Source organism: Mirounga angustirostris, unplaced genomic scaffold (genome assembly GCF_029215605.1).
Source record: "Mirounga angustirostris isolate CCGP_5_RB_7025 unplaced genomic scaffold, mMirAng1.0.hap1 SCAF_5, whole genome shotgun sequence".
NCBI classification, from domain to species: Eukaryota; Metazoa; Chordata; class Mammalia; order Carnivora; family Phocidae; genus Mirounga; species Mirounga angustirostris.
In genome coordinates this window covers 78,418,861-78,444,623 of record NW_026991713.1, presented here as the reverse complement: position 1 = coordinate 78,444,623, position 25,763 = coordinate 78,418,861, and the positions used below count along the sequence as shown (strand labels likewise).

The window sequence follows — 25,763 nt, the reverse complement described above, 5'->3', positions numbered from 1 at the left end:
ATGCCAGAATAAGTAGCCACATACATCTGTCCTAAACAGATATAGTTAAAGAATTTCTATATTAAACTTGGCTCTTGATCCTTTCTAAATAAGTACCATCAGTGTAGAAGCTTTAAGAGAATGCAGATGAGCCGTGAAATTTTGCAGAGCTGGTGGAACAGAATTTTTATTGAATTGAAGTTCTTTTTTCCTTCACTTCCCTTCCTTGGAGATTCAGACTTGAAATTGATGTTACCACCTGGTATTTAATCAAATATTTTGAGGAGCCCCCTTTTAATCCATTTCTTTATTTTTTAACTAGTTTCAGAGTATTTAATACCTAAAAGTAAGCTGCTCTTGATTTTCTGGCTTTTTAACCTTTTTGTGGAGGTTACCTCTAAGTGTTGAGGGAAAAGTAGTTGGTAGTTTTATGTATCACACAATTTGGAAACTTCTATGAAAACGTGCTCATCTAGACCTCAGGATAAGGAATTTACTAGTGTATTCTATTCTAAACCGTTTAACTTTGGAAGTATCAAAGTAGACTTCAAAAAGCATAGATTTCACATACCATAGACTTCAAGCAATGTGTTAAAGAATGGTTATGGCACTGCTAGGAGGTGGTAAGAGACAGACACCCTAGACCATTTATCCTTTGGTAGTTCAAAGCAAAGAGAGTTTTAGAAATTTGTTTCAGTATTTCAGTATGACATGTTGTTAGCATAGGAGTGAATTAAGCTTTATCCTGTGGAACCTGATAGACCTGGATGGATATGATGGATTTGAATTCCATTACTTCTTACTTATGTAGCTTTGGCCAGCCATTTGGCCTCTGAGGTTCAGTTTTCTTCTAAGGGTTTTTGGATAGAATTTGCATGAAATTTCTGGCAAGTAGTGGGCTCTCAGTAAATGGTGGCTATTAATATTGTTAATACTAAAAGGAAGAAAGATTTATCTTCAGATTTCAAATTCATGTATTCCCATTTAACTTGACAGATTTTAGGTAATCAGATCTGTGCGATGTTGTATTTGAATTTTTAGAACAGGTATCCTACTGAGCATTCTGACATGACTGATAATAACAAAACTTCCTAAATTTTAACATTGTTGAATGATATTCTTTAAACCTTCCACAAGTAATTTGGTTAAGCAATGATCAGATGAAACATTTTGCAAAATGATTTGCACAAAAGATAGACACTGGGGCAAGAAAAAAGCACTTAAAAATGAAGAGATCTGAAATCAAATTCCAAGGGTTCTTGAATGATTTTGATATTTAATTACTAATAGTTCCTTTTTTAAATTTGAACTTTTGACTGTCTTATTTGGATTCCATAATAGTCTTATTGCCATTCAAAAATACATCTAGCTTTGGGGTGTCTGGGTGGCTCAGTCATTAAGTGTCTGCCTTTGGCTCAGGTCATGATCCCAGGGTCCTGGGATCAAGCCCCACAATTGGTCTCCCTGCTCGGCGGGAAGCCTGCTTCTCCCTCTCCCACTCCCCCTGCTTGTGTTCCCTCTCTCGCTGTGTCTCTCTCTGTCAAATAAATAAGTCTTAAAAAAAAGAATACATCTAGCTTTGTAATAAATAGGTTCTTAAAAGTCATGTAACAAAAACTTCTGAGTCAGATAATTTCATAATCAGTAAGAGTTCATTTTTGAAGTAAAGAGATCATTTTAAAGTAAAGAGTTCAGGGGCGCCTGGGTGGCTCAGTAGGTTAAGTGTCTGTCTTCGGCTCAGTTCATGATCCCAGTCCTGGGATTGAGCCCCATGTCAGGCTCCCTGCTCAGTGGGGATCCTGCTTTTCCCTCTCTCTCTATCAAATAATAAAATTTTTTAAACAAAGAGTTCATTTTTAAAGGGGACCTTATGGCAAATATGTCTGATAAAAATGAAGAGTCCTTTTGCAGCTCCCTACTCACCATTTAATTTGTTGGTTTATGAGTTCATTGTGATGTGTGTGCTCACATACACATACATTTCCAGGTTATATTAAAGAACTCTTGAATGATGTTTGTAATGTTGTTTACTCTTCCCTGCATTCAACAATGATTTTGTTCTTGTGTACCAGGTACAGTGATAGGTATTGCTCGGACTATGAAAATGAAAGAGCCGCTCTGCCTTTAGGTACCTTTATTTCTGGAGAGAACCAGTGGTTATAATACAGTCTGTTTCACTCAGTAACAAAGGTAGGAACACAGTGCTGGGAGAGGCACCATCAAGGATTAATTCTCCCTGGAAGCTTCTCAAGAAGTGGTGACTGGTTTTGGAAGATAAGTAGGAGTATGTATTAGAGAAGTGGGTGAAGGACTCTCGCGTTGTGGATGTAGAGAGCAGGCAGAAGTTTGGTGTGGCTGGGGTGTAAGACTGACAGGGCAGAGGTAAGGAGGTGAGACTAGAAAAACAAGTCAGAGCCAGATTGTGAACAGGTTGTATAGCTTATTTACAGAGTGTAGAATTGTATCCAGGGGGCAAAATTGAGCCGAGGTAGCATTTTACTAGTTGTTTGAAAAGGTACCTCTTTCACTTTTTTAATGTTTATGAAATAGTAAACCATCCATATGGCAAGTGTCAGGTGTGCTTTCATTAAAATGAACTGTTTATTGATTGATGGGTGAGTATTTACTGGTTGCCTATTATTTGCTTGGTGTTGTTGCATATGGGGATTAATATATAAGGAGGAAGACTTTGTCTTTTCCATTGAGGAACACTAGTAGAACTAAGGTTTAGTAGTAAATATTACAGAAGTGTTGTTGTATAGTTTATTTTTTAATTTTTTCTACTTAATATCCTTCAAGGCTTCAGTTGATACCTGCTTTGAGCCTATTTTTTTGTGATATAATTGGTGTATAACATTATATTAGTTTCAGGTATAAAGCATAATGCTTCAATACATATATATTGTGAAATAATCACAGTATGTCTAGTTAACATTCATCACTACGTATAGTTACAAATGTTTTTTTCTTGTGTTGAGAACTTCTGAAATTTACTCTTAGCAACTTTCAAATACACAGTACAGTGTTAGTGACTATAGTCACCATGGTGTATATTACATCCCCATGATTTACTTTATAATTGGAAGTTTGTACCTTTTAACCATCTTCACTCACTTTGCTCAATCCCAACCTCTGGCAACTACCAATTTGTTCTGTTTCTGTGAGTCGAGGTTTTTTAGATTCCACAGATGAATAAGATTATATGGTATTTATCTTTCTCTTTTTTCACTTAGTATAATGCCTTCAAGACATTCATGTTGTCACAGATGGCAGGAGTTCCTTCTTTTTTATGGCTGAATAATAGTCCATAGTGTTTATGTATGTATGTTTACACACACACACTTAATTCTTTATCCATTTATCCATCAGTGGACACTTAGATTGTTTCCATGTCTTGGCTACTGTAAATAATGTTGCAGTGAACTTGAGGGTGCAGGTATCTTTTCAGGTTAATGTTCCTTTTCTTCGGAATTATACCCAGAAGTGGAATTGCTAGATCTTATGATAGTTCTATTTTTAATTTCTTGAGGAACCTCCATACTGTTTTCCACAGCGGCTGCACCAGTTTACATTCCCACCAACAGTGCACAAGGGTTCTGTTTTCTCTACATCCTTATCAATACTTGTTATTTCTTGTCTTTTTGAGAATAACCATTTTAACAGGTGTGAAGTATTCTTTCATTGTGCTTTTGATTTGCATTTCACTGATGACTGATACGGAGCATCTTTTCATGTGTCTTTTGGCCATCTGTATGTCTTTGGAAAAATGGGTATTCAGATCTTCTCATTTTTAAATTGTTTTTCTGCTTGAGTTGTTATGAGTTCTTTATGTATTTTGGATATTAACTCAACAGATGTATTTGAGCCTCTTATTCTTTGTGTAATTCCTACTTCACATAAATAGCAAGTTATACTGTCTTATCTTCTATGTTGGTTACTAGGGCCCTTGACAACAGATGACTGTGCCATGGACTGTTTTCCATGTGTGTTTTTGTTGTTCCATGTATGTTTTGTCTTTCTAACTAATCATAAGGGCCTCATTAGCATGTATCCAATCTTATTCTCTTTTGTTCTTCAGAGTGTCTAGGTCAGTGCTAGATAAGAACACTAAATGTTTAAAACAGCTGTTCATTCTTTTAGATTTCCATGGACTTTTGAAGTAGAAGGTTTTCATCTTCAAAAATGCGGTGACAAAGTAACCAACTCCCTTTTTAGTAATATAAAATGTAGCCTACTTGTTAGATGTTAGCAATAATTAGCTTACTGGTATAAATTAATAATTCTCTATTAATAAAATTATTAATAATCAATCATAATTGTGCCCAGTTTATAAGAAATATCTTTGTAACAGTTTGAGATACTTAATTTTCATGGATGTATGATTTATTATGTAGGTTTGTTTTTCATTTGATTATGTTTTTTCAAATACTTAAAAAGTATTCTTAATTCTTCATTGTTTTGGAAGTTCTCCACAAATGTTTGCTTCTATGAGTTTATTTTCTTTTTTTTTTTTAAGATTTTATTTATTTATTTGACAGAGAGAGACACAGCGAGAGCAGGAACGCAAGCAGGGGGAGTAGGAGAGGGAGAAGCAGGCTTCCCACAGAGCAGGGAGCCCCATGCGGGGCTCGATCCCAGGACCTTGGGATCATGACCTGAGCCGAAGGCAGACGCTTAACCACTGAGCCACCCAGGCGCCCTCTATGAGTTTATTTCCTGATGCTAATTTATATTTGACAATGTCAATATCCTCTATGTCCTAGAAAAATAATGGCTGCTCTAACAGGGTGCATCTCTTTCATGTGAAATGTATTTATGCATAAACTTCTGTGTAAACTATGCATAAACTAATACTACAGTGTTTATTAAAAAAAATAACTAAACGCATTAATTGAATTCCCATGATGAGTGTGAGCATTTGTGGTAGACCAATAACAATAAAGAATGCTTACTTGCTACCTTTTCCTTGATTCCAAATAGCACATCTGGCCTTTGTTTTATTTATTTTATTATTGTTATTGTTATTATCATCATTATAATTTTTAGAGAGGGAGCAGAGAGGCAGAGGGAGAGAAAAAGAGTCTTAAGCAGGCTCCATGTCCAGCGCCAAACCAGATGCGGGGCTTGATATCACAACCCTGAGATCATGACCTGAGCCAGGATCACGAGTCAGACACTTAACTGACTGAGCCACCCAGGCTCCCCTTGGCCTTTGTTTTATAGTGTTGCTCTGAGAGTCACCTGTGTCTCTGACTTCTTTTTTACCTCTGCTTTCCAAATGATCACCTTGGATGAAAATAAAAAGGAAACCAAAAAGAGGGTGAGGGATGGGAGAGAAGCTCCATTTTTTTTTTAATTAATTAATTTGTTATTATTTTTTAATTACCATATAATGTATTATTTGTTTCAGGGGTACCGGTCTATGATTCATCAGTCTTACACAATTCACAGCGGAGAAGCTCCATTTTTAAAAAGTGCTTTAAAATGCTGTCTTTTTTCTGAACACAAAAGCGTTTAATGTGTCCACCCATTTTAAATTAGTACTGACTTTGAAGATCAGGAATCACATTTATCTGTTACAACCTCTTCATGATATAAATTGAGAAATCAAGATTTAGAGATACGTACTTTGCTCAAGGTTACAGAGTTTGTTAGCTGAGGGACTCAAGACTTGAACTGCAGCTTCAAAGTTTTATATTCTTCCCATGGTATCATATTTAGTGTTGTTCAACTTTGACTTCCATTAAAAAGATGAAATAAGAGATGAAATCAAACCTGAACTGTAGCTGCTAGTTTACTATCTTCTCAAACTGAACAGTTGACAGTTGAAAATTTATTTCCAGGGGCACCTGGGTGGCTCAGTCGGTTAAGTGTCTTCCTTCAGCTGAGGTCATGATCCCGGGGTCCTCGGATCGAGCCCCGCATCGGGCTCCCTGCTCAGCGGGGAGCCTGCTTCTCCCTCTCCCTCTGCTGCTCCCCCTGCTTGTGCTCTCTCCCTGTCAAATAAATAAATAAAATCCTAAAAAAAAAAAGAAAGAAAGAAAATTTATCTCTGTAACCTGTTTTCAGCTGGGGGTTGCATTAGACTCACCTGGCAAGCTTTTTTAAACTACAGATATGTGAACACTACAGAATTAAAATCTCTAGTGGTGAGACTCGGGAGGGTTTCGTTTCAAAGTCTCCACAAGTGAGTCTGATGTAAGTTCTGATTGTGAATAATTTCCCCAGTCTTTGGGTCTTGTTAATAAAGAAACTAATTAGAAGGCTGGTGTATCTCTTTTAAGACGGTTTTTGTATATGTATCTAGTATCAGAGCGAAGGGTGCGGGATGGGAATTAGAATGAGAAGGGCAAGAAAATTTGTCTGGGTACAAACAGACTTTTTTGACTTGATGTTTTCAGGCAGTAGGCAGGTGTTTTAGGTTCTTGGATGATGGTACAGTGAAGATGACACATCTCTTTGCTGTCAGGCAGGACGTCATATTACATCCTTTAAAACTATTTTCTCCTCTTGATGCCTGCTGCTGCCACCCTAATGGGAGTCTTCATCATCTTTTAACTGTAATAGCCTTATTGATTTTCCCCCTCTCATCCGTCTTCTGGATTGCTGTTAAAGGAATTGTTTCTAAAAAGCAAGTCTGTTGTGTCTTACTCCTTTATAAAGTCCTTCAGTGAGTGGTGTGCTCTTACCCAGGATAAAATCTGAACTACTTAGCCTGTCTGTTCACAACAATTTGCCACCTCATTACCAGTTACTCAGGAAATATAGGCTGTATATTCTATATCTCAGCCATAATGAACATAATGTGTTCTTTTATAACTTTGTATATGCTGTTCTTTCTGCTTATGATCCCTTTTTCAGATTGATCAGCCTTGCAAATTCATAGGAATCTTTTTAATACATTCCCGATGTAACCTGTCTTAGAAGTTATCTGTGCATCCTTTTCCACTCCTCCTGTTAGCATTCTTACTACTTTTATGGTAATTGTCCATATGCCTATCTGGCTGGCCCTGTTAGACTGTGAGATTGCTGAGGGCAAGGACTGTACATTTCATTTATCATTGTATTCCCAACCCCTAGTACAATGTCTGGCCAAATAGCATTCAGTAAATTTTTTAAAAACCAATCTGAATTAACTTGAGTTCCTTGACATATTCAGTTAAACATTTGGCCGTGGTAACTGAAAGAATTGGCAGGGTTTTTTTTCTTTTTTAATCCATTATGGATATTTACCTCTCTTCTTATTTTTTATGATTTTTCAGATAACTTGGATTTTTTCTAATGGTTAAACTGTTTTTCCTCATATAGCACAATGCCTTACTTGTAATCATGAGAAGTGGAATATTACTATGATTCATGTTCTAGGCAAAGGGAGCTGTAAATAAGATGGTCGAAGGTAACAACTTTGTGTGTTCAGTGGAACAGCTATTTCTTTGCCTTCTGTTACATCAGAATACACTGACCAGGGGCGCCTGGGTGGCTCAGTCATTAAGCGTCTGCCTTCGGCTCAGGTCATGATCCCAGGGTCCTGGGATCAAGCCCCGCATCAGGCACCCTGCTCCGTGGGAAGCCTGCTTCTCCCTCTCCCACTCCCCCTGCTTGTGTTCCCTCTTTTGCTGTCTCTCTGTCAAATAAATAGATAAAATCTTAAAAAAAAAAAGAATACTTAAAGGGGAAAAAAGGTGATAGGTTCAATTAAATTATTCTTTTGGGTCTTTATATTCTTTTTTACAGTGTCTCTGTTCCTTGGAATATGTTGTTCTACCACGAACAAGCAGTGTGATTTGGGCAAATTATTTAACTGCTCTGGGCTTCATTCTTTTGGTCTGTAAAACAGGTAGTAATAGTACTACCTCATAGGGTTGTTTTGGAAGTTAAGTGAATTAATGTATGTAAGGTGCTGATGTACATAGTAAGTATTCAAAAGTAAGTATTCTAATAGCTATTCAGACTCATCCCATGCTACTTTCCTCACCTTGGCCTTCATTCGATTCCCTGAATGTACTGAGCTCTTTGCTACCTCCAGGTCTTTGTGGATGCTGTTTTCTCTGCTGGGATCACAGTCTTCCATCTGACTGGCTCCTACTCACCTCCAGGTTTCCTACTAGACTGGCAGTTCCAGGATGGCACAGTTGTGTGCCTGGCACAGTTGTGCAATAAATATTTATTGAGTGAATGAATAATTGAACCAATTGTAGAAAAGAAAACAGATCATGTGGAATGGAAGGTTGCTTCCTCTAGGGTTGTAGTCAGAGCAGGTTCTCTCATTGTAGGCAGGGAAGAAAAGAGAGCCCAGACATATGTGTATATATCATATACACACTCACACTTACAATTAAATGCTAAAATTATGAATCTTTAGTGGTTAAAGTATTAAAATAGTCTACAGGTTAATCAAACTCTTTGCCTAAATGGTGATCAATTTGAGCTTAGTGGTATTTTTAATTGCCACCCAGTAATTTGAATATGCTATTATTTATACTTTAAAATTAATACATTGAACTACACTTCAAAAGAAGAAACTCTTGGGGTGCCTGGGTGGCTCAGTCAGTTAAGCGTCTGCCTTCAGCTTAGGTCATGATCCCAGAGTCCCGGGATCGAGCCCTGAATTGGCTTCCCTGCTCAGGCAGGAGTCTGCTTCTCCCTCTGCCCCTTACCCCACTGGTGCTCTCTCTCTCTCGCTCTCTCTTAAATAAATAAAATCTCTGAAAAAAAAAAAGCGAGAGAGAGACTGGTTGATGGGTACATGAGAGTTTACATAGTGCTATTCTCTTTTGTATGTGTTTGAAATTTTCTGTAATAGACTTCTTCAAATCACAAAAACAAAATGTATTTAGCCTCATAGAAAATGATTAGCTTAGGGGTGCGTGGGTGGCTCAGTCAGTTGAGTGTTAGACTCTTGATTTTGGCTCAGGTCATGATCTCTGGGTCATAGGATCGAGCCCCCAGTTGGGCTCCATGCTGCACTAAGTCTGCTTGTCCCTCTTCCTCTGCTCCTCCCCCTGCTAGCACGTGCCCTCTCTCTCTCTATAAGAAAGAAGGGAGGGGAGGGAGGGAGGGAGGGAAGGAAGGAAGGAAGGAAGGAAGGAAGGAATTGATTAGAAAAAAAAAAGAATGATTAGCTTATAAATTGGATTTTGTCCCACTATCAGTATTAATTGTATTTGAATAATGAGGTATTTTTTGGTTTTGCCAGCCCTGTTTTTTATTTCATCTGAAGGGGAGTTTCAGCGGATGCCTAATACAATCAAGCATATGTACCCTTTTTCTAAAATATTTGGGTATGGAAACATTAGTTTTTAGCCAGGGTGCCTAGAGACATCCTGTTTCTCCTAGTACTGCCTAGCACATAGTAGGTTCTCAGTAAATGTTTTTTGAAAGAGTGCCCAGGAACAGTCACAAACCAAAAGGGAGCTTTGTCTATTGAGCTCTTTCCTTGCAATTTATTTGTTGAAGAAATCTTGGAGTTTTGTTTGCTGTCGGCTTTCCCATCATTTGAATTTTGCTGATTGTATCACCATAGTGTAATTTTTTAAATTGATAGTTGGATCTAGAGGCTTAGTCAGATTCTATTTTGATTTTTTTTAAACTGCTGCATAATTAGTATTGTGTTCTTCCACCAGGAAGTACATGGTATCTGATTATTTTTGTGAATTTAGCACCATAACTTTTTTAAGTTAGAAATTATAGAAAAATTATATTTTTGATAGTGACAATTATAGGTTTTTAAATAAATACACTTATTTAAGAAACACTGATCCAGACTAAATTTCCCAAAATCTGTTATTGCAAACTTAAAAAATAAGTTTTAATTTTTATTTGTATAAGACATTGTCTTATTCCATTTAGGCTGCTGTAACACAATACCACAGACTGGTCTGTTTATAAACAACAGAAATTTGTTTCTTGCTTTTCTGAAGGCTGCGATATCTAAGATCAAGGCATTGGCAGATTTGGTGTCTAGTGAGGGCTCACTTCCTGTTTCATAAACAACTGTCATCTTGCTGTGTCTTCACATGGCAGAAGGGGCAAGGGCTTTCTCTGGAATCTCTTTCATAAGGGCATTAATCTCATTCATGAGGGCTTCACCTCATGACCTAAACATCTCCCAATGACCCTACCTTCAATGCCACCACTTTGGAAGTTCATTCTAACAAGAATGGCCTGGCGGGGGCGCGGAGTGGGGAGATCCAAGCATTCGGTCTATAAGAAATATGTAAGAGTTGTCCTCCCAAGATTAGTTTTAACTTGTTAACTAGAATCCCTGGGAATCTTGGAGTTAATCAGTAAAATATAAAAAAGATTTCAGAATCTCATAGTTATAATCCCATAGTACAGATCTGATATATGTAACAATATAGTTTTGTGTTGCTCTGTTTTTGCATTTACTAATTCTGACTTCTGCTGTATCTAGACTGTTATTAATCTCATCCAGTGATTTATTAATTTTAGATATTGTGTTTTTCAATTCCAGATGTTCATTTAATTGCTCTTTCTTTATGGATACCAATTCTGTGTTGAAGTTCTTCATTATTTCATTCGTATTGATTATCTTTTCCTCTTTTTTCTTTAACACATTTATTCTTAGTCATTTTAAAGTTCTTGTCTGCTAACTTCATTATCTGGATCATCTGGAGTTCTGCTATTATTTGTTTTCCCTTGGTTATTAATTACATTTTTTTTTCTTTTTTTTTTTTTTTAAGATTTTATTTATTCATTTGAGACAGAGAGAATGAGAGAGAGAGAGCACATGAGAGGGGGGAGGGTCAGAGGCAGAAGCAGGCTCCCTGCCGAGCAGGGAGCCCGATGCGGGACTCGATCCCGGGACTCCAGGATCATGACCTGAGCCGAAGGCAGTCGCTTAACCAACTGAGCCACCCAGGTGCCCCACATTTTTTTTTTTCTTTTCAAATGTTTCAAATGTCGAGTAACTTTCTTGCATGCTAGACATTAATAAATCATTGGATGGGATTAATAACAGTCTAGATACAGCAGAAGTCAGAATTAGTAAATGCAAAGGAGAGCAACACAAAACTATATTGTTACATAGATCTGTACTAAGGGATTATAACTATGGGATTCTGAAATCTTTTTTATATTTTACTAATTCACTCCAAGATTCCCGGGGATTCTACTTAACAAGTTCCAACAAATCTTGGGAGGACAACTCTTACATAGATGCTCCAACTGCAGTCATCCATCAGAAAGAATTTCCTCTTTTTTTGTTTTAGGCAGAGAGGTTCAGGGATTTATCATTTTAATCCAGTCATGATTTAGCTAGACCAGGGCTGGGCTGCAGTTTTTGTTAAGATTTAGTCCAGCTCTGATTTGTTCCTTTTTCTTAGGCATAACCTTCAAGGCTTTTGATTGGGAACTTGGTGAATCAGCTTCCACATCTGCTGAAGAGTCATTTGTACTCTTCAGAAATTTTGAGCTTAGCTTGGTAACTCTAACCTTGCAGCAAAATCTGGCAGGTGTTTTAAAAGGGAGATTGGTTGTGCGTTTAAAACACACTTCCTCCCTCTAGTGGGACTTTGTCTCCTAAACACTATGAGATTATGGGGGATTTTACTGTGCTTTTTAGAGACCTGATTCTGACTCCCCAACTTCCCCATAAATAACCCCAGAATGAAAACCAGTCATGTTTGGGGCTCTTCAGTTCCAGTCTGTTTTACAAAGCCCTGGGGAACAGCTCAAACTTCACTTATTTCTCTTTTCCCAAGTAGAATCCTGCATGAGCCAAGTGGCCAGTCTTACACAGAATTGGAAAATGCCCTCAGGAAAGAAAATGGGGATTTTTAGAAGGATTCTCCTCATATCCTTGCAGCCTAGAATTCACATTCATCTAGGCATCACTGATTCTCTGTCTGATATCTTTTTTTTTTAGATTTATTTATTATTTTAGAGAGAGAGTGAGAGTCGGGGAGGGACAGAAGGAGAGGGATAGAGAGAATCCCAAGTAGACTCCCGGCTGAGGAGGGAGCCCGACTCAGGGCTCGATCTCAGGACCCTGATATCATGACCTAAGCTGAAATCAAGAGTTGGACATTTAACTGACTGAGCCACCCAGGCGCCCCAAGGATTATCTTTATACCTCTCAGAAATGAAAAATACTCTAACGTGACAAGCACTATGGACAGTATTACTGCTTTTATATCACTGACAAAGATTAGAAAATGTTTTCGAATAGCTTTTTAATGTCATTTATAGACCAGCATTTCTTTCAGTTAGTTCTGTTCTCTCTTCACTGACAAGCTCTATTTGGTTGATCCTCATCTTGTATATATTGACTAGAAAACTTATATATTGACTAGAAAAGATTGCCCTCAAAAAAGAAATATATTGTTAATAATTAGCTTTTATTTTTCCTTCTTGAAATAGACATTCTAAAGATGTTGTAAAGATATTTTCTTACTCTTAATATAGGACTTCAAAAAAATAAATTTCTTTTTTAAATTGTTCTTTTTTTTTTACAGGAATGCTATTTTTTTTGTGTGTGTGTGTTTTCTAATCTATGATTAGACATAAAAAGCCTATACCCAAAGGAGACTGCAGGAAAACTGGAGATAACTTAGTTATTTTTAAGAACAGGCAATTAACTGGGAAAATTTAATCAATGATAACATTTATCAAAAAGACATGAAGTAACAAGCATCATGAAAAACATTACCTTTATATCAGTGATAAATAAAGACCTCTTGTTTCTGTAACTATTTTATCTAACATTATAAAAATCAGTGATACAATTTTGTGTGAATAACTGCAGAACATTTGGACAGTTTGGTATGTGTTTATATTTATGTTGAAAGTTTCAATTTACTGTTTGATAGGGGTAGTGATGCCCTTGACATAGAAACATATTTTGTAGGTAGGCTAACAAGGATTTGAATCCCACTCTCTTTCATTCGTCTTAATAAGCTGTGTTATTAGTAGCAAGCATTTATTTAGTGTTTACTATGAGCCAGATGCTCTAAGTACATGGATATTCCTTATCTCTTTTAATCCACAGAAGAATCCATGGAGCCACTTCTAGAAACACAAGCCTACATAGTAGTAAGTGATGAAGCTAGGATCTAAACTGAGTTCCGTAAAATGCCAAAGCCCATATTAAATATTGTATCATACCACCTCCCTGTGTGATCCTGAGCATAACACACATATACACCCCCCTAACTCTGAAACCCAAAAAGCTTTGGAAACTGCTAGTTGTTTATAACCTATTTGGTGGCAAAATGAGACCTGAATGGATGAAAAATTATTTATAGCCTTTGTTTATCCCGTTTAGTATGACTGCATACACGTTGCTGCAAAAATGGTAATGTATTTGATTTAGGGAGTCCGGCGGTAGACCTTCTCTGGAAATGTTACAAAATATATGGTATATGCACTGTATTGATTTTCTAAAATACAAAAAATTCTGAAATCTGAAACATTCGCAGGTGGCTGTGGCCCCCTACTTAACTTCCATAATACTTAATTTTCTTTCCGTAGAGATGTTAATATCTAATCCAGTAGGTTTTAATGGGAATTGTATGAAATAATGTATGTAAGCATTTCAGGTCCATGGCATGTAAGTATTTAATTTATTGGTATTGTTACTATCATTATCTTGGAATTTATATTCAACTGTGCAGAGTTTGGATACTAAAGTTACTAGAATTGTTGAAAACATGGGTTTTGTTTAGCTTGCAGCTGAAGCCTGACACTGCTTTGTGTCTGTATAGGATTAGTAGGAAGCCATGCCTTCTACAGAATGTAGTTACTTTCACTCACCGCTGACTATTTGAAATAGTACTAATTTTCTCCTGTAAATGTACGTTATCCCTTAGTGCAGGATTTCCTAACCTTTTTTGTGTCACTACACAGAAAATTCTTTACTGAGATGAATGAAGGAGGAGGGTGCTCGCGCTCCTCCAGGCTCACCTGGCCGCCTGAGGGCTGAGGGAATCAATATCATGGTGCACCTGTAACGCTTTGGCAGAGCAGTCTAGAATTGCATATACCAAATGTAAGCAGAAGATAAATGAAATGTTGGAAATTACTAGTGAATTTCCTTTGGTTACCTCTTTCTCTTAAGTGTCCATTTCAGAGTAGGTAAGAAAATCCACAAAACCTGGGTAAAAGTTAAAATTTTTTAAATCTCTTAATTGCTTCTCTTGTTTTCTAGCAGTCAAGAATGAAGTAGATTAGGAATTTTTTTTTAAAGTATAAGATAGATTGACTGTTTTACTTAATGCTTATATAATGTATTTGTTGGCGTCTTAAAGATACTTCATTTGTCAGAATTATGAAGAAACTATGACACTGTCTTAGCATTTAAAGCCCTACCAAGAGTAGATAGGACCAAGGATACATTTAATTTAGGGCATTTGTTTTTTTTTTTAAGGGGCTAACATTTATTTCTTCCCCAGATATTATAGAAAAATTAGGTGGGGTAGGATAATTTTGTCAGTTTTCTTTTTAATGTAAAATTCGGAGTTTGGCCATTAGAAGTTATTTGCAACAGGCTTGTACTCACAGGGCACAAGAAGTTATTTCACATTATCCACCCACCCCGCCCCCAGCCACGCCTATAGCCTCACTACCAGATTAAAAAAAAGGGGTATAGAGTTGATTCTCAACCAGGTAATATATTTCTAGAACATTAGTTGAGACATTTTCCTCAGCCATAAATTCAGGATCGGGAGGTGGAGCAAACAGTATGTAAGGAGTTGTGAGTACAGATACCCCACTTTGGCTAAGGGATTTGAGGGTCAGAGGAAACACTCCACATCCTTTTGGTTTATCTTGAAGGAAAGGATACTCAGTTTGAAGGATTAAAAGAGGATTTCTTTTTCTTGTGGTTCTCTGTGGTGGAGGAGACTCTTTCCTGGCCTCCAGTGACCCCGAATGGGGTTAGCTGAGTCCATGGCATACCCAGTGGCCTGTTTGCAGTTGGCAGGGTTCCTCTTTACCCTTTGAGGGACAAATTTCCAGTGCTTTTTCTCTTTTCATGGTCTCTAACAGTGAGGTTGGGGACGGGAGGGAGGCAGAAGTGGACGCTGTCTCACTTAATTCTAAGCAGACTTGGAGCTCTGTCTACTCAAGTTGGGGTCTCTTTCAAGAGGAGTTTTCAGAGACAAAATATTTTTGACAGCCTTACGAATCTGTCTTTCTTTTAATACTTCAAAAATGTTATAATTTGAGGGGTTTACCACCTTCAAAGGTTTTAAGAATATTGGATGATTCTATAATAGCATATAGCTCAGAATATGTTATGTGTTAGTTTGGAAAGAATGTGGCTGGCATTCAGCACTTCATTGAACCAGGACATATTATTTATTAACTGTGTTCCTTGATTTTTCACAGAATGTTATATCTTCAACTAAATCATAAATCTGAGTTATATTACTATAAAACCTAACAGTGTTCCCTAGAATAGCATAGTAGTAATTTTTATAAGAAAAAACAAGTAGTAACAAAAACTGTTTCCATTATAAGGAACAGAAAATAAGGATAATAACAAAATAAAATTCCAGAATATATGAAGTCATTATGACTAAAAATCATGTATTACACATATATTTTATATTTTTTATTTTATTATAATAATTGGTGTTCCTTGTCATCCCCACAGGCATGTTACAAAGATAAATACAGTCTCTTCTCAACTCTTTATTATTTTTAACCTCAGAAATGTGAAATGTTGATGTGTTAGAGTTTAGGGATTAGAAAGCTGCAAAAATGAGTTTTCTGTATCTTTTGGGAAACAGTATTGATTGTGAGTGAAATTTGCAAGGCAGATAAAATAGAAATTCTGTGGGTAGAATTAGTGAGTGGTAACAGAGTAGTCACATCGTAGAGTGTGGGGTCCTGAAACAGTTGGTGCAGGTGAATAGCAGTGCTGTAAGGGAGGGAAATCAAAGTTTACATGCAGAGTGTCGACAGGGACTCTCCACATTTTGCAGATTCTCTTTCCCTAAAACAAAAAACAAAACTTTGTTTTTTCGGATAGTATTTCTCAGATTTCAGAACTCATTTTTTCCTTTCAGAAAACCGAAGAATGGGAGAAAGATAAGACTGAAGCAGACATGGAAGAGTATGTATGGAACAATAGCTCCTCTGAAAAAAATATCCTGGAAACACTTCTCCAAATGAAAGCTGCTGAGAAAAATCTGGAAGTAAATAAAGAAGAGCTCCTTGCTACAAAAGAAGTTGAAGAATACAAAAAGTCTGTTGTTAGTCTTAAGAACGAGGGGGACAATGAAAATACCCTTTCTCAGTACAAAGAATCAGTGAAGAAACTATTAAATCTAACGTGATTTATTTAGAAAAATCTCCTTGATTTGTTAATTTTATGATATATCTGTAATCATTATCTCATTTTATATAAATTTGAAAAATTTGCCAAAAAAACCTATTGTTTCACATGTTTAAAATTTTTTTTATTAGTTTCAGATGTAGAGTTTAGTGATTCATCAGTTGCATATAACACCCAGGGCTCATTCCATCAGTTGCCCTCCTTAATACCCATTACCCAGTTACTTCCTTCTCCCACGCCCCTCCCCTCCAGCAACCCTCAGTTTGTTCCCTAAAGTTCAGTGTCTCTTATGGTTTGCCTCCCTGTCAATTTTCATCTTACTTTATTTTTCCTTTCCTTCCCCTATGTTCACCTGTTTTATTTCTTAAATTCCACATATGAATGAAATCATATGGTATTTGTCTTTCTCTGACTGATTTATTTCACTTAGCATCTTCTTTATCCATTCATCTGTCAGTGGACATCTGGGCTTTTTCCATATTTTGGCTGTTGTGAACATTGCTGCTATAAACATTAGGGTACATGTGCCCCTTCAGGTCACTGTGTTTGTATCCTTTGGATAAATACCCAGTAATGCAATTGCTGGGTCATAGGGTAGTTCTATTTTAACTTTTTGAGGAACCTCCATACTGTTTTCCACAGCGGCTGCACCAGTTTGCATTCCCAGCAACAGTGTAAGAGGGTTCCCCTTTCCCTACATCTTCGCCAACATCTGTTGTTCCTGACTTGTTAATTTTAGCCATGTTGACTGGGGTGAGGTGGTATCTCATTGAGGTTTTGATTTATATTTCCCTGATACTGTCTGTTGGCCATTTGTATGTCTTTGGAGTAATGTCTGTTCATGCCTTCTGGCTATTTCTTGACTGGATTTTTTGTTTTTTGGGTGTTGAGTTTAATAAGTTCTTTATAGATTTTGGATACTAGCCCTTTATCTGATAAGACATTTGCAGATATCTTCTCCCATTCTCTCAGTTGTCTTGGCTTTGTCTACTGTTTCCTCTGCTGTGCAAAAGCTTTTTATCTTGATGAAGTCTCAATAGTACATTTTTGCTTTTGTTTCCCTTGCCTTTAGAGACGTGTCTAGCAGTTGTTGCAGCTGAGGTCAAAGAGGTTGCTGCCTGTATTTTCCTCTAGGATTTTGATGGATTCCTATCTCACATTTAGGTCTTTCATCCTGTTTTGAGTCTATTTTTGTGAATGGTGTAAGGAAGTGGTCCAGTTTCATTCTTCTGCATGTGGCTGTCCAATTTTCCCAGCACCATTTGTTGAAGAGATGGTCTTTTTTCCATTGGATATTCTTTCCTGCTTTGTCAAAGATTAGTTGATCATAGAGCTGAGTGTCCATTTCTGGGCTCTCTTATTCTGTTCTATTGATGTATGTGTCTGTTTTTGTGCCAGGACCATACTGTCTTGATGATTACAGCTTTGTAATAGAGCTGTAATACATGACAGAATTGTGATGCCTCCAGCTTTGGTTTTCTTTTTTCAGAATTACTTGGGTATTCAGGGTCTTTTCTGGTTCCATACAAATTTTAGGATTGTTTTGTTCCAGCTTTGTGAAAAATGTTGATGGTATTTTGATAGGGATTGCATTGAATGTGCAGATTGCTCTGGGTAGCATAGACATTTTAACAGTATTCTTCCAATCCATGAGCATGGAATGTTTTTCCATTTCTTTGTGTCTTCCTCAGTTTTTTTCATAAGTGCTCTATCGTTTTCAGAGTACAGATCCTTTACCTCTTTGGTTAGGCTTCTTCCTAGCTTTCTTCTGGGTTTTGGTGCAATTGTAAATGGGATCAATTCCTTGATTTCTCTTTCTTCAGCTTCATTGTTAGTGTATAGAAATGTAACTGACTTCTGTGCATTTATCTCATATCCTGCAACTTTGCAGAATTCCTGTATCCATTCTGGCAATTTTGGGGTGGAGTATTTTCCACATAGAGTATCATGTCGTCTGTGAAGAGTGAAAGTTTGACTTCTTCCTTGCCGATTCCAATGCCTTTTATTTCTTTTTGTTGTCTAATTGCTGAGACTGGGACTTCTAGTACTATGTTGAGCAATAGTGGTGAGAGTGGACATCCCTGCTGTGTTCTGACCTTAGAGGACAAGCTCTGTTTTTCCTCGTTGAGGATATTAGCTGTGGGTTTTTTGTTTATGGCTTTTATGATATTGAGGTACATTCCTTCTATCTCTACAGTGCAGAGAGTTTTTATCAAGAAAGGATGCTGTACTTTGTCAAATGCTTTTTCTGCATCTATGGAGAGGATCATATGGTTCTTGTCCTTTCTTTTATTTATGTAGTGTATCACATTGATTGACTGATGGATTTGTGAATGATTGAACCACCCTTGCAGCCCAGGAATAAATCCCACTTGGTTGTGGTGAATAATCCTTTTAATGTAATGTTGGATCCTATTGGCTAGTATTTTGGTGAGAATTTTTGCATCCATGTTTATCAGGGATATTGGTCTGTAGTTCTCCTTTTTGTTGGGGTCTTTGTCTGATTGGGGGTTCGAGGTAATGCTGGCCTCATAGAACGAGTTTGGAAGTTTTCCTTCCATTTCTATTTTTTTAAACAATTTCAGAAGAATAGGTATTAATTCTTCTTTAAGTGTTTGGTAACCAAATTCCCCTGGAAGGCATCCGGTCCTGGACTCTTGTTTGTTGGGAGATTTTTGATTACTGATTCATTTTCTTTACTGGTGATGGGTCTATTCAGGTTTTCTGTTTCTTCCTGTTTCAGCTTTGGTAGTTTATATGTTTCTAGGAATGCATCCATTTTTTCCAGATTGCCTGATCTGTTGGCATATAATTGTTCATAATATTCTCTCATAATTGTATTTCTTCAGTGTTGGTTGTGATCGCTCCTTTTTCATTCATGATTCTATTGGGTGCTTTCTCTTTTCTTTTTGATAAGTCTGGCTAGGGGGTTTATCGATCTTCTTAATTCGAAGTACCAGCTCCTAGTTTTGTTGATCTGTTCTGTTTTTTTTAATTTGTTTCATTGATTTCTGCCCTAATCTATATTATTTCTCTTCTCTCGCTGGATTTAGGCTTTATTTGCTGTTCTTTTTCCAGCTCCTTTAGTGTACGGTTAGGTTGTGTACTTGGGACTTTTCTTGTTTCTTGAGAAAGGCTTGTATTGCTATATGCTTCCGTCTTAGGACCACCTTTGCTGCATCCCAAAGGTTCTGAACTGTCCTGTTTTCATTTTCATTTGTTTCCATATATTTTTTGAATTCTTTAATTTCCTGATTGACCCATTCATTCTTTAGTAGGATGCTCTTTAACCAACATGTATTTGTGTTCCTTCCAAATTTTCTCTTGTGATTGAGTTCAAGTTTTAACGCCTTGTGGTCTGAAAACATGCATGGTATGATCTCGATCTTTCTGTACCAGTTGAGACCTGATTTTTGACACAGTATGTGATCTACTCTGGAGAATGTTCCATGTGCACTCAAGAAGAATGTGTATTCTGTTGCTTTAAGATGAAATGCTCTAAATATACCTATTAAGTCCGTCTGGTCTGGTGTGTAATTCAAAGACCTTGTTTCCTTGTTGATCTGCTTAGATGATCTGCCCATTGCAGTGAGGGAGGTGTTGAAGTCCCCTACTATTATTGTACTATTATCAATGTGTTTCTTTAATTTTGTTATTAATTGGTTTGTATAATTGGCCGCTTCCAAGTTAGGGGCATAAATATTTACAATTGTTAGATCTTCTTGTTGGGTAGACCCTTTTATTATGATAGAGTGTCCTTTTTCATCTCTTATTACAGTCTTTGGTTTAAAATCTAGTTTGATATAAGGATGGCTACTCCAGCTTTCTTTTGATGTCCGTTATCATGATAGATGGTGCTCCACCCCCTCACTCTCAATTTGGAGGTGTCTTTGGGTCTAAAATGAGTCTCTTGTAGACAGCATATCAATGGGTCTTGTTTTTTATCCACTCTGATATCCTGTGTCTTTTAATGGGAACATTTAGTCCATTTATGTTCAAAGTAATTAGTGAAAGATAGGAAGTTAGTTACCATTGTATTATTTGTAAAGTCACTGTTTCTGTAGATTGTCACTGTCCTTTCTGCTGTTTGTTACTTTTGGGCTCTCTCTTCCCTTGAAGGATTCCCTTTAATATTTCTTGCAGGGCTGGTGTAGTGATCACAAATTCCTTTAGATTTGTTTAACCTGGACACTCTTTTTTTTTTTTTTTTTAAAGATTTTATTTATTTATTTGAGAGAGAGAACATGAGAGGGGTTAGGGTCAGAGGGAGAAGCAGGCTCCCTTCCGAGCAGGGAGCCTGATGCGGGACTCGATCCAGGGACTCCAGGATCATGACCTGAGCCGAAGGCAGTCGCTTAACCAACTGAGCCACCCAGGCGCCCCTAACCTGGACACTCTTTATCTCTCCTATTCTGAATGACAGCCTTGCTGGATAAAGTATTCTTGGTTGCATATTTTTCTCATTTGTTACCTTGAATATATCATGCCACTTCTTCCTGGCCTGCCAGGTCTCTGTGGACAGTTCTGCTGCCAGCTTTATGTTTCTACCCTTGTAGGTTGCAGACCTCTTGTCCTGAGCTGCTTTCAGGTTTTTTCTTTGTCTCTGAAATTTGCAAGCTTCACTATTGTATGTCAAGGTGTTGACCTCTTTTTATTGATTTTGAGGGGGCGTCTCTGTCCCTCCTGGACTTGAATGCCTGTTTCCTTCCCCCTTCACCTTCTGGGACCCCCTATTATCTGGATATTATTTCACTTTATGGAATCACTGATTTCTGGAAGTCTTCCTTCGTGATCCAATAGTTGTCTTTCTCTCTTCAGCTTTCTTATTTTCCATTATTTTGTCTTCTATATCACTGACTCTCTCCTCTGCCTCATTTATCATCTCTGTTAGAGCCTCCATTTTTACTGCATTTCAGTAATAGCATTTTTAATTTTGGCCTGATTGTATTTTAGTTCTTTTATTTCTACAGTAAGGGATTCTCTATTATCTTCCATGCTTTTTTCAAACCCAGCTCGTATCTTTTTTTTTAAATTTTTAAAATTTTTTTAAAGATTTTTATTTATTTATTTGACAGAGAGAGACACAGCGAGAGAGGGAACACAAGCAGGGGGAGTGGGAGAGGGAAAAGCAGGCTTCCTGCCGAGCAGGGAGCCCAATGTGGGGCTCCATCCCAGGACCCTGAGATCACGACCTGAGCTGAAGGCAGATGCTTAACAGCTCAGCCACCCAGGCACCCCAACCCAGCTCGTATCTTTATAATCATTTTAAGTTCTAGTTCAGACCTGTTACTTATATCCATATTGATTAAATCCCTGGCAGTGAGTGCTACCTCCTGTTAAGTTTCTCCGTCTCATCATTATGTCCAGAAAAGAATAGAAGAAAGAGAGAGAGAGAAAAGACAACAATACTTCCAAAAAGTGGCTGCTTTTCTATTTGTAGCATTGCAGCATTTCTTTTATCACATCTCCAGTTGATATTGCAAGTGTTCAGAATGATTTGATAATTATCTAGCTGAATTCCAGGCACAAGACAAACATAGGGTCCTCTCCTCCTCTGCCATGTTAACTCCCAAGCCACATCACATTTAAAATACTTTTTCATATTAATGCATTATAGCAATGATTATTCAACAGTTTTCTTATTTGTACAATGTGGCAGTAGAACTAATTAGAAGATCTATGTGATTCTTTCTGGTTTGAAAGTTTTTATTTCTGCCATCACTTTAATATTCATGTATATACATATATTGTTATTTTGTCTCTTATTTCTTTCCCTACAAATTAGCACCTATTGGTTGCTTTTGAATACACATCTTCCTCAACTTATGATGTGGTTATGTCCCAATAAGTCCATTTTAAGATGAAAATATTGTAAGTTGAAAATACATTTAATACACCTAACCTACCAAACATCATAGCTTAGCCCAGCCTACTTTAAACATGCTTAGAACACTTCACATTAGCCTGCAGTTGGGCAGAATCATCTAACAAAAAGCCTATTTTATAATGAAGTGTTGAATATCTCATATAATTTACTGAATACTGTACTGAAAGTGAAAGAATGGTTTTATGGGTACAAAGTGGTTGTCAGTATACCAGTTATTTACCCTTAAATTGCATGGCTGGATAGGAGCTTTGACTGCCGCTGCCCAGCATCATGAAAATGTATCATCACATACCACTAGTCTGGGAAAAGATAAAAATTCAAAATTTGAAGTGTGGTTTCCTTAGAATGTGTTATTGCTTTCACATCATTGTAAAGTCAAAAAATCGTAAGCTGAGTCATAAGTCAGGACCAGCTGTAATGACTGGTTATTTGGGAAGAATCCAGTCCCCTGAATATAGTTCAGTGCTTTTTTACATAACTGCTGTCTACCCAATGCATTTTTCACAGATGCCAATTCTGATTAGAAACAGGTTCTTGGAAGTATTTTCTAACCTGAAAAGTTTGCTCCATTCCTCTCTTTTGGTTTCACTTTATGTTAATTCAACTCTGTTTCGCATCTTCCTTTCTGCTTTCTGGGGCTCATTTCTACAAGCCCATGCTTGCAGAAAAGTGGAAATGGAGATTAACTGGTATTCATCTCTCTAGATTCCCCAGTTAGAGTTTCTGCAGCTCAGAAAAGAGATGAGTTGTAAGGACCTTGAAATTAATTGGAGTAAATGACGAAATAACTGTCCTATGAAACATTCCATTCAATTTAGCTGTCAATTCAGTATTTTAAAGTATAGCTGTTATTTCTTACCACTTCCAAAGTTGTAAGTGATTAAGTTAAATTAAAATAGAGGAATTATTGAGTTTGTTACTTGTCTAAGACTTATTTTGCCTAACAGAATTAGAGAACATAAAGCCAGAAAGAATTTGAAAACAGTTACCCAAAGGATTTATATGAAATGAAGGTATGATTTGGTATTAGCAAGGCCAAGAATCTGTATGTTATTAAGTACAATAATATGATCTTGATTGAAAAAAGAGATACATTGTAATCCACTGCATAGAAATAGTAAATGAAAAGCAAAGTTAAGTAACTTTTAGATCACGTTTAAAGCATACTTTATGTGTGTTGAAATGATGTATTTCTTAGAGATTCATGGAGTTTAGGGAAATTCAGATGCAGAAACAGGATTGAAGACAGGAACATTTCGAAAATAGAGGTTGAGGAGAAATGATCATTTGGGAACATGTAAATAGGTAGTAGATTAGTGTCATCTGTCCTGTAGTAATAATACAGGGCAGATGAAAACAGAGGAAGTAATGATGTATAATAAAGAATCTGACCTGGCCCAAAGAGAGGTCTGGCCTTTGTCTGCAGCTTCTAGGAGGTAATCTATGTCATACCTCATAGGAATATCTTTGTTTAGGGTGAGAGCCAGTCACAATGGATTTTAGGGTGGGGCTGGCCACACCTAACAGTCTTAGCCATGCCAGAAAAACCACATGATTTAGAGCAAGGGGCACTGGGTCAGCTGGGATCAGTCCACCTGCAAGCTGAGATCAACCACCCAGGTAATCACTCAGTCATACCCGTGTAATAGAGCCTCTATAAAATCTTTGAACGTTGAAGTTCGGGCAGGTTTCCCTGGTTGGCAACACTCGAGGCGTATTATCATACACTGGTACAGGAAAAGTAACACAGCTTGCCTCCAGGGGGAGAAGACACCAGAAGCTATGACTTTGGAACCCTCTGGGACTTCATGCTATGTGTTTCTTCCCTTGGCTGATTTTAATCCATATCCTTTCCCTGTGATAAACCATAACCATGAGTATAACAGCTTACCTTGAGTTCTGCGAAATAGTCTAGTGAATTATCAAACCTGAGGGTGGTTTTCAGACAGACCTCCCCACTCCAGATTTAAACTCAGTGTCTTGTCTTGTAGAGCACTGTACCCTCTAGTCTTTGCAGTTTGGCTATCTCCAGGCAACTGACCTGAAGACAGGCTGTAGCACTGACACCTAACGGCAAAATCTTAGAGCTGTAAGATTAATACAGATCTGCCTCAAATGGAAAGCAGATGTGATCATTGTAATTTTAGCAATAAATAGCCCTCTTTTTCATTAATCAGATCTTTATCTGTTAAACTATTAATTGAGCCAATATATACAATGAACATGATCATATTTATCCTTATAATGAGTCTAAGGGGTATTTGCTGAATTGATACAAATTCACTGCTGACGTCAAACTCTTAAAATTACAAAACTCAGAAGTTGCTTAAACACGTAGGCAACTAAGAAATAGGACAAATCTGTTCCCTTAATTGCGGCATGCTTTATAGTTCTTTCTTTCTTTGCGTATAGCCTTCCCAGCATTGGTAAGTATTTCATAATACTGGACAGTTACAGACTTTTTAAAAGAGGTCTGGCCAGTTACAATGTTGGGAAGATTTCAGTGTCATGGCTACTTTGCAATTGAGTGTAACAGTCTTGGCCTTGGTTGTTGACTGGGCCTTGAGAATCTCTGATTGTTTCTTAAGAAAGTTTTAAATTCTATTCAGAAGTTCTCCTTTGGTCCTTGTGGCTTCCAGGGAGGGCATGGTTTCTAGGCTCGGCAATTTTTGCTTCCTGGCTGACTCTGGTCTGGTTGTGTCTACAGTCGAATAAATGTCCTCAGTTTATCTGATGGTCACAGGTAGTGGCTGAAGAAGAGGAGTATAAGTTTGTTTTCTTACAAAGGTAAATATGTTTTCTCAAATTATGGTCATTTCTATAAAACTATCAATTTTAGGAAATGAGCAAATTCTGAGAAACCCCAAGGAAGAAAAGCCTTTTTCTAGCAGCCCTGGTTTTTTGGGAAACCTTTAAGCAACTTGTATATATTTTAAAGAAAAATAATCTTTTAAAAGACTGTACAAATAATTTTTAAAGGCTCCTTTCTGAATTATTTACTTAAATATAATTTTAGGATAATTTAAATCTTTATATCCTCCCTACATAGTGTGAACATTTTTCCCCCTAATGAATTAGGAAGGAAACTGATAAAATTTATGATATTTAATATCATGACTAGCAAATAAGGGTAAATTGATGAAATTTTTAAATTCAGATTTTTATTTGTGGCTAATATTCTACTGATATTTTGTATATTTCTTTCTTATGTTAAAAAAAGAAATAGACATTTTTTCTCCCACAAGTATCAACACTAGGGAAAGAAACAGAAACACCTCTTAAGCCACTGGACAATTTGTTTTAACATATGAGAGAACAGTACTATTTTATTAATCCTATAATAGGATTTCCTCTTCTCTATTCTTCATGCTTATTGGCTGTCTTTTAATATCTGTCCTCACATTTAAAAAGAGTTTCAAGGATTAGATTAAGGGTCTAAAGTTTAAAATCACTGGAGACTTGATTGAATTAAAGTGTCTGCACTTCAGGGTGGGGGTGGACAGAGCTCAAATACCTACAGCTAATATTTGCACCTAGGAAACAGTGCATACACGTGAGGGATGTAAACTAAAACTTGCAAGCTTTATTCAACAGAGA

At 37.1% G+C, this 25,763-nt stretch overlaps 1 protein-coding gene across 4 annotated transcripts in view; it reads left to right on the top strand.

Annotated features, from left to right (window-relative positions):
- The window catches only part of MRPS35 (mitochondrial ribosomal protein S35), a 50,854-nt gene extending 27,777 nt beyond the window's left edge, over positions 1-23,077 (top strand). For 3 of the 4 annotated variants that reach the window (XM_045873701.2, XM_064591471.1, XM_054507132.2), the window contains exon 8: positions 16,011-23,077. In XM_045873701.2, coding sequence (XP_045729657.1) covers positions 16,011-16,280 — 270 coding nt within the window. In that variant the 3' untranslated portion in view covers positions 16,281-23,077. The remainder of the gene's footprint in view (positions 1-16,010) is intronic. The other variant, XM_064591472.1, reaches the window with a different exon arrangement.
- Positions 23,078-25,763: the final 2,686 nt, after the last annotated feature.